Source organism: Scyliorhinus torazame, chromosome 2, assembly GCF_047496885.1.
Source record: "Scyliorhinus torazame isolate Kashiwa2021f chromosome 2, sScyTor2.1, whole genome shotgun sequence".
Classification (NCBI taxonomy): domain Eukaryota; kingdom Metazoa; phylum Chordata; class Chondrichthyes; order Carcharhiniformes; family Scyliorhinidae; genus Scyliorhinus; species Scyliorhinus torazame.
In genome coordinates, this window is record NC_092708.1 from 386,323,272 (window position 1) to 386,340,962 (window position 17,691).

A 17,691-nucleotide genomic window follows, 5' to 3' on the forward strand; every position below is an offset into this window, starting at 1 on the left:
TTTCAGGAAACCTTTGGGGAAAAGTTAGACCAGGAAGACGGCCCTGATTGGGAAGAGTTACAAGAAACAGCGCAGAGATATGTTCAGGGAACATGTGCGCAGGGAAAGCCCCAAAGGAGAAAAGCACCCCAACCCCCCACACAGCAGGTAGTTCAGGCTCCAATGAACCCTGTAACCACCCACCGCACAGCCACATCGGACGATGCGGAATATCTATATTCCACCCCCTTAACAGTGACCCAATTACGGGACGCGTGTGCCAAGATCACACCGTTCCACCCCACCGCAGACCCCCACCATTTCTTTGGCACAGTTAGACATCAGGCGAACATGTACGGACTGGATGAGAGAGAGCATGTAAAGCTCATGGTTTTAAGTTTAGATCCGTCGATAGCAGCAGCCCTTCCCGACCCACAGAACGTAGGAGGAGGCACTCTTGCAGAAATGCATACCGCGATCTTGGATGCGATCGGGTATAACCGGGGTGACCCCGTAGATGGCCTCAATAAATGCAGGCAGGAAAAGACAGAACACCCCACAGCATTTGCTGGACGCCTGTGGATTCATTTCACAGCAGTTTTCGGTAATTTAGAACGCGCCCATTTGTCCCAAGACGGTATGGCCAAATGGACCTGCACCCTTATCTCCCATGCCACAGAGGCAGGACAAAAAGCCTGTACAAATTATGACCCCTCAGAGGAAGCCCACAATGAGAAATGGGTTTTTAAAAGATTGTCCCGCGCCTGGGAGCAGTCTGTACAAAGCAAACCCGCAGTTAAAAATCCCGAAGAACAGCAGGCAAAAGCAGACAAACCCGCAGTTAGGGAACCCGAGGAAGAGCAGGCAGTCATGCATCCAGTTAAAACGCACCAGAACCCCGCATGGATAAACAAAGGGAGGAACAGCCCCCCACTGAAACCACCGGAATGTTACAATTGCCGACAATTAGGACATTACGCACGAGAATGTCAAGCCCCCCTGAAACAGCAACCGGATCAGCCCACAAATGCCCCCCCGAACCAGCAAAGACACCAACAGCCCCAACCCCCCACCCAGGGAACCATACCCAAGGGAACAATGCACCAGAGAGCCTGCTCCACCTTATGTGCCCCAGGGGTCACCCCCACCAGCTAGACTAGCCCCCAGATATGAAGGAGAACACCACCCACAGCAGCTACAAGGTCCCAGCTGCCCCATGCAAACTGTGAGCGCTTATCCACACTTCTCATGGCAGCGTTACCTCAGCAAGGCCACTTCATTTTTGTCTCACTCCTCCTTCCTTTCTTCTTCGGTCACGCTGCACTCCCTTCATATGCTAATTACACCCCAGCCCAAAGGTGATTTACAATGTCCCGTTTTCCGATGGAACCTGCAGAATGTTTTATGTTGTTTGTACGTTTGTTATATGTTGTATGTCCAACAGGAGAATTTTTCTCACTGCCACATGCCCATTCAGCAGAAACCTCTGAGGACTTGCCCTCAGAGACCCACCGTTGCCAGACGCTTGTTCAGCGGAACTAACTTATCTGTAGATACCTGGTCAACAGACCACACGCTTGTTCAGTGGAACTAGCTTTTCAGCTGATACTTGTTCGGGTATCAGACGCCCGATCGTAACTGCCCTTCTGGTTCAAGGGATAGAACCACTACGGCAGCCCCACCACGATGACTACATTTTTGCCCGTTCTTGGCGGTTGCTCAGGCAGTGGAGAAACGGCGTGAGACCCGCCCTGCCTGAGGACCCCCCCCCCCCCCCCCCAGCTGGTCAATCACGCTCGGGTCGGGGAGATACGGCATTGGTAGCCGTCCTACCCGGGGACTCCATCCAAATCTTACCCGCATTTGGCATTTCAAAAAGTTTTTGTTTTGTAGGGAACCTTTAGGTTGCCCACCATCTGCTATTTACATCCTGGAACATTTGGATGGTAAATCAGCACTGGTCTGTCATTGGGAAGTGTGCCGTGTCCTAAAATTTGTTTTTGAAAAAAAATGAGGGAGTCACACATAGTGACCAATTATAAGGGAATAATTGGCACCAAAGGACAGACACACTAGCGTACAAGATATTAAACAAAGGTAGTTACAGATACTATGTTTGTTTTTACAGAACTCCAGAAGCTCCAGGACCGGAGAAAATAAAGAGGACACAAAGAAAGAACAGGAAAGAGGACAGCCATGAGGACTTCCTTCATCGTGATCAACATTTTAATTTTGGACATTTGGTTGCGCGTGAACGCGAACCCCATGACTTCAAACCTCCCAGCCGTTAATGTTTCACTGCCCCGCAGTACCCAGAGCCCAGTCACCAGCGACACTGCATCTTCCTGGTGTGCCAGGTTCATAACCTGGTACTCCCTGTCCTACGTGATCGAAGCACTGTTAGCGTTGGCGATACTCTGCTGTGTAGTGCAGACTATGCTGCTACGTAAATGGAGAAGGACAGCGTACCGCGCTCGAACCCCGGTATATAGGATCAGATCCCCTATATTCGGTTACGACCAGACCCCCGCGATCTATAATAAAATAATGAAGTGCATTCACTTGCGTTTATTGTTGTAAATAAAGAGATGTACAAAAACGTTTTCATGAACAAAAAATTGTATGATCCTGAGCTTGACTGCCAAGCCAGGAAAGATTATATGAAATGTTGTGATTTTTGTTGTATGATTAGGGAATAATGGAATGTCTAGCGAGGGTAGGATATTAAGGATAAATTAGAGGTTTCAAGTTTGTTATTTTGTAATGCATGTCCCTGTCTGACATAGCACCCTTCGAATTGTTAGTTAAAAGTTTTTGTGCATAGCTATGGTCAGTGCAGAGGCCATGTAGGAGGTGTCCCCCCCCCGGTCAGGGAATGGAAAGTAACAAATTGATGTGATCCTTCACGCTTCGCGTTAGGACCACAAGGAGGGTATGTAGCCAGTAAAATGTCTGACTCCCGATTAGAATGGTCAAACCCCGATTTAAAATGGCGAATGGAAGAGGCTGATGGGAAAATCAGCCAACAGGACTCAAACAGACAGCTGCAGGTAAAACAGTGTATTCGCCTCTGGGGAAGTCAGTCCAGACCGATACCTGCAGCCATCAACATCACAACACCCCAGCGATCTGCATAGTAATCAGCCATCCCCGGGAACAATTGCTACAAATTAGCAACTCAAAGCTGGCCCAGACCTTTCGGCAACAGCAGGAGCTGACACAAAGAAAGGTAAACGACCACCCCTCGATCAAGGAATCATTCCAGTTTTGGAGCATATCGAACCAAGTGATTGGGACCAAGTCCAATCACTTGGAACCAGGTACAAGGTCCGCCCCGAGAGACAGGAAGCCCCTGGGGACGATAAGAATAGGGGCCAAGTTCAACTCGACCCTTCTTCTCCTCTCCGCACCCTTCGAGACCCTTGCTGAAAGAGAACGCAAGTTTTACTCCAACGATCGCTACCAGATAGACACTCCTGACTATCGACCTGTACCAGCTTTTGAATCCCGCAGGCTCAGAACCCATTCGAAAGGCCATTCCTTTCCCTGACCTGGTGGGCCATTTCCAAAGTTAGTATTGGCCTGTTAGTGGTAGGTAGTAGTTTAGAAGTAGAATTAATGTATCAGTATTAATTGCTGTATATAATAAATGTGCGTTGATTTAACTCTTACTAAGCGGTGTGTTGGATTATTAATCATTACTCGGACTTGAACCACGTGGCGGAATCAGAAAGATACCTGGCGACTCATGAGCAAAGGTGACAGAATTAGAGCAAATAAACTAAGGCTAAAACGAGCAACACCTGCACAGGCTCAACTTAACCCGGCTAGTGGAGCAGATGGAGGGAGAGTTTAAAAGGTGGGATATGCTCCCGCTTTCCTTGGCAGGACGGGTGCAGACTGCGAAGATGACGGTTCTCCCCAGGTTCCTCTTCGTGTTTCAGTGCCTCCCCATTTCCATCCCCAAGTCATTTTTCAAGCGGGTGAATAGGATTGTTACGGGATTTATGTGGGTGAATTAAATCCCGCAAGTCAAAAGGGTGTCCTTGGAGCGTAGCCGGGGGGGGGGGCTGGCTCTACCGAACCTCTGCGATTATTACTGGGCAGCCAATGTGGCCATGATCAGGAAATGGATGATGGAGGAGGGGGCGGCGTGGGGACGGTTGGAGGCGGCGTCGTGTAGAGGCACCAGTCTTGGGGCACTTGTTACGGCTCCGCTGCCGTTCTCGCTGGCGCGGTACACCACTAGTCCGGTGGTGACGGCGGCACTGAGGATCTGGGGGCAGTGGAGGAGACACAGGGGAGAGGAGGGGGCCTTAGTGTGGACCCCGATACGAAATAACCACAGATTTGCTCCGGGTAGGTTGGATGGGGAATACCAAGGCTGGTATAGGGCAGGTATTAGGAGGATGGGGGACCTGTTTATGGACGGGATTTTCCCTAGCATGCAGGCACTGGAGGAGAGGTTCGGCCTACCCCCGGAGAATGCGTTCAGGTACCTCCTAGTTCGGGACTTTCTTAGAAAACAGGTGGGGACATTTCCGCTGCTGCCCCTGCATAGGATCAGGACAGGGTGGTGTCTGGCATCTGGGTAGGGGAGGGGAAGGTGTCGGACATATATCAGGAGCTGCAGGAGGTGGAGGAAGCCTCAGTGGAGGAGTTGAAGGGCAAGTGGGAGGAGGAACTGGGTGAGGAGCTGGATGAGGGCCTGTGGGCCGACGCCCTGGGCAAGGTGAACTCCTCCTCATCATGTGCCATGCTCAGTTTAATTCAATTTAAGGTGGTGCATCGGGCGCATATAACGGCGGAAAGTTTTTTGGGGTGGAGGACAGGTGCCCGAGATGTGCAGGGAGTCTGTCGAACCATGCCCATATGTTTTGGGCATGCCCGGCGCTTAAAGAATTCTGGCAGGGGTTTGCGAGGGTGATGTCTAGGATTTTGGACACTCGGGTGAAGGCGAGACCAACAGTAGCGATATTTGGGGTGTCGGAGGATCCGGGAGTGCAGGAAGCGAAAGAGGCCGAGGTACTGGCCTTTGCCTCCCTGGTAGCCCGGAGACGGATCTTGTTAATGTGGAGGGACTCAAAACCCCCAGGTGTGGAGACCTGGGTTAGCGATATGGCGGGGTTCCTCAGCCTGGAGCGAATAAAGTTTGCCTTGAGAGGGTCCTTGATAGGGTTCTCCCGGCGGTGGCAACCTTTCCTTGACTTTCTAGGGGAGCAGCAAGTGTCAGCAGCAGCATCCTTGGGGGGGGGGGGGGTGTAGTACTGTTGATATAATGTGAGTTGGGAATGGCGACAAAACCCACCTTGTTTCTTTGTAAATTCTTAAATTCATCCGTCTTGTATCACTTCTACTGGGCATAGAGGAATAATACAATGCAATACCTTTTCCCAAGAAAAGATTCTCAATCTTTTCAGTTTTTGATTCCTTCTTTTTATCTGCTCATCTCATGTTTTTCATTTTCTTTCCCTCTATCTTTCTTTACACGTGAGCTGGAGACCTTTCCCAAACCCTTCAGTGGTTCTGATTTGTCACGCTGCTTGTTCAACATCCAGTTCTGAATAAGCAGAAATTTCCACTAAAAATTGGGAATACTAAAACCATTTGGTCCCATCATAAACTCCATTTCTTATTTGATTCAATTCTTCTCAAACCACTTGCAGCCTTGGTTATCATTTGACCCCACATACTTATCTGCACATCACCAGTACCATCTACCGCCAGCTCCGTAACACTGCACGTCTGTGCCATTTCAGCTTACTTGTTACTGAAATAATTTCTTATTTCTAGGCTCAAATATTCAAATGCTTTGTTGACCAGCCTTCTATCTTGCATCCTACATAAACTTAAGCTCATCCAAAACTCCACTCCCTGTATCTCAACTAAAATAAAGTCCTATACACCATTAATCCTGTGCCCACGGACCATAAGACGGGGTAGCAGAAGTAGGCTATTCAGCCTGTGGTAAACTAGGCTTAGATCTAGGCCCAATCGGGCACTTTAAATTAAGCCGCAGACACCCCAGCACACAGCACCATGGGAATTCAAACTGGCCAAGTTCAAATATGCAACAAACAGACAAGCTGTCAGACTATGTCTGGACCTTCCCCATCAATCAACGATAAGATGATCATCACACCCGATTAATATGCGCAAACCCAATGTCATAGCTCTGGTCGGGCCAGACTGTAGGTCACTGAGTTACCTATATGGCAACAGGTTATGTGCAGACCACACCACCAGCAATGGACACGTCCTGCAAACAGGTCATCTATCAGACCATTGGATGCTGTGACCCCCTTCTGAGACCCCATTGGCAGGAGATCAGGGGAAATTGCAAAAGGGAAGGGAGCCAAAAACACGCACCCAAGGCACACCAGCAGCGGTGTAGCCATCTGGGATGGCCACTTACAACTAGGAACAGGGAAGGTCTTAAGCATAGTGGGAAAAATGGACAATACGAGTTTCTGGCAGGCTCAGAGCCTGAAAATGTATATTTGCGAGTGAGGAGTCCAGACGGTATCAAAACCCCAACCGATTAAGATTTGATGGACTGATTAGCATATTTGGTCCATCTCCGCCAGACAAAGGATTGATACTTGAGCGACCGGTACAGTCCCAGACATTTCGGTACCACTCCCCGTACTAGGGAAGCATAAACAACAGGGTCAACGACCGCTTGCGACACGGCCAGCCATCGAGGCACGCGCCCATTTATTGGTTCAAATCGAACATAGTGATCAGGGATCCAACTGAAGGACCGCCCAAAAGAGCGCGAATACCCCCAAGCATGAAAAGAGAGTCCACCATGTGCTCGGCCGCTTTTGGACCTGGTGTTCCGGCAACGTCCATCTACAATCGCAGCACCACCAGAAACAAGTTCAAGTTCAATGCCCGCTACCAGACGGATGAGCCTAGCTGAGCAGCAGTTACTTCTACAGACCAGATAGATCCAGAATCGAACAACGGCCACTGTTACTCTGACCTAAGCCAGGTGCCTGAAGTTAAGTACAAGTTGTCACAGTCGAAAGGTGTAGTTTAACTAGTAGTGTTTATGTTGCATGATTAATTGTGTGTGTAAATAAAGTACCCTTGATCTTGAACTAACTAACTGGTGTTTGGCTCTTTGATCGATAGCCGGTTGAACCTTGTGGTGATATCATTTGATAGCTGGCGACTCTGAGCATTAGAATATTGATATCCAAAGGAAGGAGGGCAAACTCACTGACTGCCATACTTACAGTAGGTAAAAAAAAAAGGCAACAACGGCGACTCTTAGAGACCAACCAGCGGCAAGGACAACCCTGGACCATCCAGAGAAGAAGGTAGAACAGACCAGACCCAGAAGAGGATCAGACCAGACCAAAGACCAGTCAATACCGAGGAGACTGCAGAGACCAACACGTGGATACAGGACAATATCTGCTTGGGTACTTGTCAGTTAAAGTTAAGTCAACGTCCAGCATTTAGTTTGAATCTTGATCATTCTGTAAAAGTAATTACCGTAACTAATATTAATTGTGTGAATGAATAAACGTTATTGTATCAATAAGAAGTCGACACGTAGTTCTTTGTCCACCGCATAAGGGTTAAAAACACACTATGTGGGGGCAGCACGGTGGCACAGTGGTTAGCACTGCTGCCTTACGGCACCAAGGTCCCAGGTTCGATCCCGGCTCACTGTCCGTGTGGAGTTTGTGCTTTCTCCCGGTGTTTGCGTGGATTGCGCCCCCGCAACCCAAAGATGTGCAGGGTAGGTGGATTGGCCACACTAAATTGCCCCTTAATTAGAAAAAATGAATTGGGTACTCTAAATTTTTAAAAAAACACACTGTGTGGCAAGACACAACAGGTCCATCGAGCCTGCTCCTCCATTCAATAAGATTATGGTTGATCGGATATAATCCTCAAATCCACTTTCCCGCCTTATTCCCATAACCCTCGATTTCCTTACCGATTAATAATCACCATCTTAGCCTTGAACATACACAACCACCCAGCCTCTACAGTCCTCTGCGGTAAAGAATTTCAGATTCACTATCCTCCGAGAGAAGAAATTCCTCCTCATCTCGGTCTTAAATGGCCGACCCCCAACTCTGAAATTATGCCTTCTGGTCCTAGATTCTCTTGCAAGAGGTCACATCCTGTTAGCATTAACCCTGATGAGCACCCCCCCCCCGCAAAATGTTGCGTCTCAAGAAAGTCACCTCTCATTCTTCTAAACTCCAATGAGTACAGGCCCAACCTATTTACTCTCTCATCATAATGGAGTATATCTCCAATGCAAGTATATCTTTCCTTAGATAAGGGGGCCAAAATTGCTCACGGTATTCTAAGTGATACATTGACTCCTCATCTGGCAGCACCTCAATTTTAAAACTTTATCCTCGATTTCCAATCCCTCCATGGCCTGTTCTTTCCCAGTCTCTGTAACCTCTTCCAGCCATACGATCCTCTGTGATCTCCACAGGCTCTTGGATATCCCAAAATGTAATCACTCCACCAGTGGTAACTGTACTTTCAGCTGCCTAGGCTCCCATGTACCTTCCATAGGTTGTTCCTTAAAACCTACCTCTTTGACCAAGCATTTAGTCAGCTGTCTTCATATTTTATGTGGCCTGGAGAGATGGCGTGATAGCAGTAATGTCACTGGACATTAGGACCAAAGACCCAGCAAATGCTCTGGAGACAGGGATTCAGATTGAATTTAAATTGTTAATAAATCTGGAATTGAAAGCTGGGCTCAGTCATGGTGACCATGAAACAGTCATTGATAGTACCCAACTGGTTCACTAATGTTTTTAGTGAAAGAAAATGGCAAATTTGACCTGGTCTGGCCTGCATTGTGGTTGATCCTTAACTGCCCTTGAAATGGCCGAGCAAACCACTCAGTTCAAGGGCAATTAGGGATGGGTAACAAATGCAGGCCTTGCCAGCAAAGCTCATATTCCATGAAATAATAAAGAAAAAAAAGCTTTGTTTGGTAATGCTCCTATGAAGTATTATGAGATGTTTTACGGTGTTAAATTGCCAAGTTGACTACTGTCAAACATGGATGCTCATTTTGAAGTTGATGGTTAAATATATTTTATTCACACTTAGGCAAAATTGACCAGTTCACCCCCATCATTCTGGAAATCAAGTTTCTTCCTGACGTATAGCACAAAGTTGTACAACCAGGCTCAGCATGAGTGGCAAATAATGCAATTATCACCACAGCTGACAGAATGTATTAATATTAATAAGAAACTTACTGGCAGAAATAAATCAAGTTTTATAAAAAGTGTGCTCAAGGGTGTAAACATGCTATGCAGTCTGGACATCATTCACAAATACTCAATCATTAGTCTTGGGGTATCTGAACCACAGCATGATCTGTTAAAGTATTCCAAACATTTTTTAGTGCTTAATCACGCATTTATAGGCAAGATTTCCACATTTCTAGTTAACTAGCCCTGTCTTAAAGTTAACATTGCATGCTGGCTATACATCAATACCCACCTGGTTCACTAATGTTTTTAGTGAAGGAAATTGGCAAATTTTACCTGGTCTGGCCTACATTGTGGTTGATCCTTAACTGCCCTTGAAATGGCCGAGCAAACCATTCAGTTCAAGAGCAATTAGGGATGGGTAACAAATGCAGGCCTTGCCAGCAAAGCTCATATTCCATGAAATAATAAAGAAAAAAAAGCTTTGTTTAGTAATGCTCCTGCCTTTTAACTAGTTATTACACAGCACTTGCCAACTCACGGGGTTAACAAATGACATTTCCAATTACAGTACTATTGTTGGACTTATTCATACATTCATAGAATCCCTACAGTGCAGAAGGAAGCCATTCAGCCCACCGAGTCTACAGCGATCCTCTGAAAGAGCACCCGGCCTAGGCCCACTCTCCCACCCGATCCCCACCTAATCTACACATCTTTGAGAACTATGGAGCAATTCAGCATGCTCAATTCACCTAACTTGCACATCTTTGGATTGGAGGAAACTGGAGCACCCAGAGAAAATCCACGCAAACAGGAGGAGTGTGCAAACGCAACACAATCACCCAAGGTTGGAATTGAACCCGGGTCCCTGGTGCTGTGAGGCAGCAGTGCTAATCACTGTGCCACCATGCTGCCCAATTCTTGTCATAAATTATGTTTGTATCTTTGCGCTACATCTGTCCATTTTTGGCCCAAGTTCAAATGCAAAAGAAAGTATATATACTTAAATCTCTGTAATTAAGTCCCTCAGTGAAGTGTACATTGTGGAGTGTGCCAGATATAATGAAATATGCTCTCTTACAGATCTGCGTTAATTTGCGCTTACCTGGAGACTCAGATCTGGAAATACTGTTACTGTACAAATCATCTGTGTCAGTAGAACGCAGGTCTGTGTCAGATCGAGCCAAACCCAGGTTATTGGGTTCTTCAAAGTGTGTAGCCCAGCTGCCTTCTGAAGGTGGAGGCCCTCTTGAATCTGAAAGTAATACAATAGAGAAACAGTGTAAGAACTGTAGCACGATAGCTCTATAAAAAGAAATAAGGTCGTAAAAAACTTTGTAGCCGCTGATATTATAATCCTGCATGTGCGAGTAAGAGAGAATTTTCTTTAAACATCACTTTAAATCTGCTTTATACATATCTTGTGCTCAGCAGCACCTATTATGGGCATACTTCAAGAACATGACATTTTTGGAACTCAGTTTATGCCATCTGGGCAATGTGGTGCATCTGTTTACCTAGGTTATGTAATGCATACAGGGAGTGTTCAGGGCTGCTTTCTTTTAATAATTTTATTTGTTAGCGACAGGCTCCCAAATCAGATCAGATTTCACACGATCATAGGATAATTACAGATGAGACAAGTCATTCAGCTATTCTTAACTATCCAGAAAAGCTTCCCATTGAGCATCGAATTATTTCCTAAATAATTCCAGGGGTTTCATGGAAACATCGAAAATAGAAGCAGGAGCGAGTGAGACTTCAAGCCCATGATTCATCATGATTATGGTTGGTCATCCAACTCAATAGCCTGTTCCCTTATCCTCAGACTGTGACCTCTGGTTCTGGACTCCCCAACCATCAGGAACATCCCAGTTTTGTGCCATCACAAATTTGGAGATCTTATATGATGATTTAGATAAGGAACTAAATGTATGTTGTGAATAGTTGGGTCCCCAGAACCGATCCCTGCAGTCACTGCCTAGTGAAAAAGACCTGTTGATTCCTACTCTATTTCCTGCCTACCAACCACTTTTCTCCCCATCTGAATACATTACCTATAATGCCATGCATTTTAAGTTTACACGTTAATCTCTTATGTGGGACTGGTCAAAAGCCTTCTGAAAGTCCAAATAAAGCACATCAACTGGATCCCCTTCATCAACTCTACTCGTTACATCCTTGAAGAATTGTAGATTTGTCAAGCATGATTTCTCATGATTTCCAAAGAGTTATTGCCAGTTAATACCAGTTGGACGTCATGAAGTGCAGGTTCTCGCTTCTTCAGGTGGTCCATGTGCTTTTGCTAACTCTCCCCTGAACCTGAACTTTGTACAAGACTGAACCAGTTCTCTCCAGGACTATATCATCGCACGTGGCGGTGTACGGTAATTAAAAAGGAACCGCTCCAGCCATGTGACTACAGAACCGGTGGATTGTTATTTTTATGCCCCTTTTGAAAGTTTGGTCCACCCTTTCTGCCAGGCCATTGGAGGGGGGGGGGGGGGGGGTGATATGGGGCGGTTTCATTATGCCGTTTCACTTTGTAAATGAGGCAAATACTTGGGTCATGAATGACGTCCCATTATCTGTTAGCAGGACCTCAGGTATCCCATGGGTGCTAAATGATCGCTCACGGCCCTTGTTGAGGCTATCTTGCACACCTCTAGCCACTGAGTGGGCATCCACCATAACGAGGGACGTGGATCCTATGAATGATCCTCTGAAATGTCTTTTAAAAATTCATTTATGGGATGTGGGCATCGCTGGTTAGGCCAGCATTTATTGCCCATCCCTAGTTGCCCAGCAGAAGGTAGTGGTGAGCTGCCTTTTTGAACCGCTATAGGTACACCCACTGTGCTGTTAGGAGGGATTTTGCCTTCTCCGATATAAAGACAGAGAGATGGTCCTCAGATGGGCAAAGAAAACTCGGAGCAGTAGGTGGGAGAACGCGGTGATCCGCGTATATCAAGATTGGAGTGCGGAGGTGGCGAGAAGGAGGGCAAGCTTTAATCGGGCCAAGGCGGTGCTGCACAAAAGGAAGGTTAAATTTGGAATGCTGCAGCTGGCAAGACTGTGGGTCACACATCAAGGGAAACACCACTACTTTGAAACGGCAGAAGAGGCGTGGACATTTATTGTCGAGGAGAAACTGGAATAAGCGGGCTAGAAAAAGAACGTTTGGGACAAAGTGGTGGGGTGATTACGTGGGGTGAAGGGGGGAGAAAAGGGGGAAGAGATGATTTCCCAAGGTGTTAATCCTGCGAACCTGTAACTTTTCTCTCTTCCCCATGTCATGGGGGAGGGGGGGAGGGAGGATGAGGAGCTGGGGGCGCCGGCCATTGGGGGCGGGGCCAAATGGGAAGCGCGGGCTTTGTTCCCGCGCTATGGTAATCATGGCGGGAACAGGGAAACAGGAAGGAGGGGGCCTCGCGCAGTGGGAGCCGAGGTCACGGGGGGAAGCCGAGGTCGGCCAGAGTTTGCTGACTTCTGGGAGCAACATGGGGGGTGCAATCACGCTAGTGAGGGATCTAGCGGGGGGGGGGGGGTTAACTGGGTTGCTGCTGCTGGGGAGAAGGGGGAGCTGGTATGGGGTGGGGTGGTCGGGGCGGGAGGGCGCCGTTGGGGGGAGATACGGCTACGTGGGAACCGGGTGAGGAGCTGGATTGAAAAAGGAGATGGCTAGTCGACAAGGTGGGGGGTAAAGAGCCCCCCAACCCGGCTGATCACGTGGAATGTGAGAGGGCTGAACGGGCCGATTAAGAGGGCACGGGTACTCGCACACCTAAAGAAACTTAAGGCAGATGTGGTCATGCTGCAGGAGATGCACCTGAAACTGATAGACCACGTCAGACTGCGGAAAGGATGGGTGGGGCAGGTGTTTCATTCGGGGCTCGACGCAAAAAACAGGGGGGTGGCTATATTAGTGGGGAAGCGGGTAATGTTTGAGGCAAAGACCATAGTGGCGGATAGTGGGGGCAGATACGTGATGGTGAGTGGCAGATTGCAAGGGGAGGCGGTGGTCTTAGTGAACGTATATGCCCCGAAGTGGGATGATGCCAATTTTATGAGGCGTATGTTAGGACGCATCCCAGACCTAGAGGCGGGAAAGTTGGTAATGGGTGGAGCTTTTAATACGGTGCTGGACCCAGGGCTGGACAGATAGAGGTCCAGGACCGGAAGGAGGCCGGCTGCAGCTAGGGTGCTCAAGGACTTTATGGAACAGATGGGAGGAGTAGACCCCTGGAGATTTAGTAGACCTAGGAGTAAGGAGTTTTCGTTTTTCTCCTATGTCCACAAAGTTTATTCACGGATAGACTTTTTTGTTTTGGGAAGGGCACTGATCCCGAAGGTGACGGGGACGGAGTACACGGCTATGGCTATTTCGGATCACGCTCCACATTGGGTGGACCTGGAGATAGGGGAGGAAAAAGAACAGCACCCACCCTGGAGAATGGACATGGGATTATTGGCAGATGAGGGGGTGTGTTTAAGGGTGAGGGGGTGTATTGAAAGGTACTTGGAACTCAATGATAATGGGGAGGTTCAGGTGGGAGTGGTCTGGGAGGCGCTGAAGGCAGTGGTTAGAGGGGAGCTGATATCTATCAGGGCACATAAAGGAAAGCAGGAGGGTAGGGAAAGGGAGCGGTTGTTGAAAGAACTTTTGAGGGTGGACAGACAATATGCGGAGGCACCGGAGGAGGGACTGTACATGTAGAATTTGACTTGTTGACTACGGGTAATGCAGAGGCACAATGGAGGAAGGCACAGGGTGTACAGTACGAATATGGGGAGAAGGCGAGCAGGTTGCTGGCCCACCAACTGAGGAAAAGGGGAGCAGCGAGGGAGATAGTGAGAGATGAGGAGGGAGAGATGGATCGGGGAGCGGAGAGAGTGAATGGAGTGTTCAAGGCATTTTATGAAAGATTATATGAAGCTCAGCCCCCGGAAGGGAAGGAAAGAATGATGTGCTTTCTGGATCAGCTGGAATTTCCTAAGGTGGAGGAACAGGAGAAGGCGGGACTGGGAGCACAGATTGAGACGGAGGAAGTAGTGAAAGGGATTGGGAGCATGCAAGCGGGAAAGGCCCCGGGACCAGACGGATTCCCGGTGGAATTTTATAGGAAGTATATGGACTTGCTGGCCCCGCTACTGACGAGACCCTTTAATGAGGCTAGGGAAAGGGGTCAGCTACCCCCGACTATGTCAGAGGCAACAATATCGCTCCTCCTAAAGAAGGAAAAAGACCCGCTGCAATGCGGGTCCTATAGGCCCATTTCCCTCCTGAATGTGGATGCTAAGATTCTGGCCAAGGTAATGGCAACGAGGATAGAGGATTGTGTCCCGGGGGTGGTTCATGAGGACCAAACTGGGTTCGTGAAGGGGAGACAGCTGAACACAAATATACGGAGGCTGCTAGGGGTAATGATGATGCCCCCACCAGCGGGGGAAGCGGAGATAGTGGTGGCGATGGATGCCGAGAAAGCATTTGATAGAGTGGAGTGGGATTATTTGTGGGAGGTGCTGAGGAGATTTGGTTTTGGAGATGGGTATATCAGATGGGTACAGTTGCTGTATAGGGCCCCGGTGGCGAGCGTGGTCATGAATGGACGGGGGTCTGAGTATTTTCGGCTCCATAGAGGGACGAGGCAGGGATGTCCTCTGTCCCCGTTATTGTTTGCACTGGTGATTGAGCCCCTGGCCATAGCATTGAGGGGTTCCAGGAAGTGGAGGGGAGTACTCAGGGGAGGAGAAGAACACCGGGTATCTCTGTATGCGGATGATTTGTTGTTATATGTGGCGGACCCGGCGGAGGGGATGCCAGAGATAATGCGGATACTTGGGGAGTTTGGGGACTTTTCAGGGTATAAATTGAACATGGGGAAAAGTGAGTTGTCCGTGGTGCATCCAGGGGAGCAGAGCAGAGAAATAGAGGATTTACCATTGAGGAAGGTAACAAGAGACTTCCGGTACTTGGGGATCCAGATAGCCAAGAATTGGGGTACATTACACAGGCTTAATTTAACGCGGTTGGTGGAACAGATGGAGGAGGACTTTAAGAGATTGGACATGGTGTCCCTGTCACTGGCAGGTAGGGTGCAGGCGGTTAAAATGGTGGTCCTCCCGAGATTCCTTTTTGTGTTTCAGTGCCTCCCGGTGGTGGTCACGAAGGCTTTTTTCAAAAGAATCGAGAAGAATATTATGAGTTTTGTGTGGGCCGGGAAGACCCCGAGAGTGAGGAGGGGATTTTTGCAGCGTAGTAGGGACAGGGGGGGGCTGGCACTACCGAGCCTAAGTGAGTACTACTGGGCCGCCAATATTTCAATGGTGTGTAAGTGGATGGGAGAAGGGGAGGGAGCGGCGTGGAAGAGATTGGAGAGGGCGTCCTGCAGGGGGACTAGCCTACAAGCAATGGTGACGGCACCGTTGCCGTTCTCACCGAAGAAATACACCACAAGCCCGGTGGTGGTGGCTACATTGAAAATTTGGGGGCAGTGGAGACGGCATAGGGGAAAGACGGGAGCCTCAGTGCGGTCCCCGATAAGAAATAACCATAGGTTTGTTCCGGGGAGAATGGATGGGGGATTTGGAGCATGGCAAAGAGCAGGGGTAGCACAATTGAGAGATCTGTTCGTAGATGGGACGTTTGCGAGTCTGGGAGTGCTGACAGAAAAATATGGGTTGCCCCAAGGGAATGCATTTCGGTATATGCAACTGAGGGCTTTTGCGAGGCACCAGGTGAGGGAATTCCCGCAGCTCCCGACGCAGGAGGTGCAGGATAGAGTGATCTCAGAGACATGGGTGGGGGATGGTAAGGTGTCGAACATATATAGGGAAATGAGGGACGAGGGGGAGATCATGGTAGATGAGCTGAAAGGGAAATGGGAAGAAGAGCTGGGGGAGGAGATTGAGGAGGGGCTGTGGGCTGATGCCCTACGTAGGGTAAACTCATCGTCCTCGTGTGCCAGGCTAAGCCGGATACAATTTAAGGTGTTACACAGGGCGCATATGACTGGAGCACGGCTCAGTAAATTTTTTGGGGTAGAGGATAGGTGTGCGAGATGCTCGAGAAGCCCAGCGAATCACACCCACATGTTCTGGTCATGCCCGGCACTACAGGGGTTCTGGGTGGGGTGGCAAAGGTGCTTTCGAAGGTGGTGGGGGTCCGGGTCGAACCTATATTCGGGGTTGCAGAAGAGCCAGGAGTACAGGAGGCGAGAGGGGCTGATGTTTTGGCCTTTGCGTCCCTAGTAGCCCGGCGCAGGTTATTGCTTATGTGGAAGGAAGCCAAGCCCCCGGGTGTGGAGACCTGGATAAACGACATGGCAGGGTTTATAAAGCTAGAACGGATTAAGTTCGTATTAAGGGGTTCGGCTCAAGGGTTCACCAGGAGGTGGCAACCGTTCGTCGACTACCTCACAGAAAGATAGAGGGAATGGAAAAGAGGAAGACAACAGCAGCAACCCGGGGGGGGGGGGGAGAACCGGATGGACTCTCAGGGATGTCATTGTATATGTATAGACATTTGTTATAGGTGATGTATATTGGACTGTTGGATTGTATCTTTGGAGAGTATCTATTTTTGACAAGGCAGTTGCCACTTAGTTTTGTTTCTGTTTATATATTATTTATTTATTTGTTTAAAACTGGCCACTGTTAGTTATATTGCTTTATTGTTGTTTAAAAGAAACATTATGTACTGTTATGTTTGGCCAAAAAATCTTGAATAAAATATATATTTTTTTAAAAAGGAGGGATTTTGCCCCAACGACAACGAAGAAACGGCAATATATTTCCATGTCAGGGTGGTGAGTGAAGAGACTCCAGGATGGTATGTTGCCTCCCTGGTGCCAGGGTCCAGGATGTCTCCGAACGGGTAGAGGGAATCCTGAAGGGGGAGGGCAAACAGGTAGAGGTCGTTGTACATATTGGTACTAACGACATAGGCAGGAAGGGGCATGAGGTCCTGCAGCAGGAGTTCAGGGAGCTAGGCAGAAAGTTAAAAGACAGGACCTCGAGGGTTGTAATCTCGGGATTACTCCCTGTGCCACGTGCCAGTGAGGCTAGAAATAGGAAGATAGAGCAGACAAACACGTGGCTAAACAGCTGGTGTAGGAGGGAGGGTTTCTGTTATCTGGACCACTGGGAGCTCTTCCGGGGCAGGTGTGACCTGTATAAGATGGACGGGTTGCATCTAAACCGGAGAGGCATAAATATCCTGGCCGCGAGATTTGCTAGTGTCACACGGGAGGGTTTAAACTAGTATGGCAGGGGGGTGGGCAAGGGAGCAATAGGTCAGAAGGTGAGAGCGTTGAGGGAGAACTAGGGAATAGGGACAGTGTGGCTCTGAGGCAGAGCAGACGGGGAGAAGTTGCTGAACACAGCGGGTCTGGTGGCCTGAAGTGCATATGTTTTAATGCAAGGAGCATTACGGGTAAGGCAGATGAACTTAGAGCTTGGATTACTACTTGGAACTATGATGTTGTTGCCATTACAG

The 17,691-nt window shown here is 48.5% G+C and overlaps 1 protein-coding gene across 4 annotated transcripts in view; it reads right to left on the reverse strand.

The window, feature by feature from the left end:
• The window catches only part of ston2 (stonin 2), a 178,004-nt gene that overhangs the window by 84,621 nt on the left and 75,692 nt on the right, over positions 1–17,691 (reverse strand). For all 4 annotated transcript variants that reach the window (XM_072493703.1, XM_072493678.1, XM_072493694.1 and 1 more), the window contains exon 4: positions 10,300–10,449. In XM_072493703.1, coding sequence (XP_072349804.1) covers positions 10,300–10,449 — 150 coding nt within the window. The remainder of the gene's footprint in view (positions 1–10,299; positions 10,450–17,691) is intronic.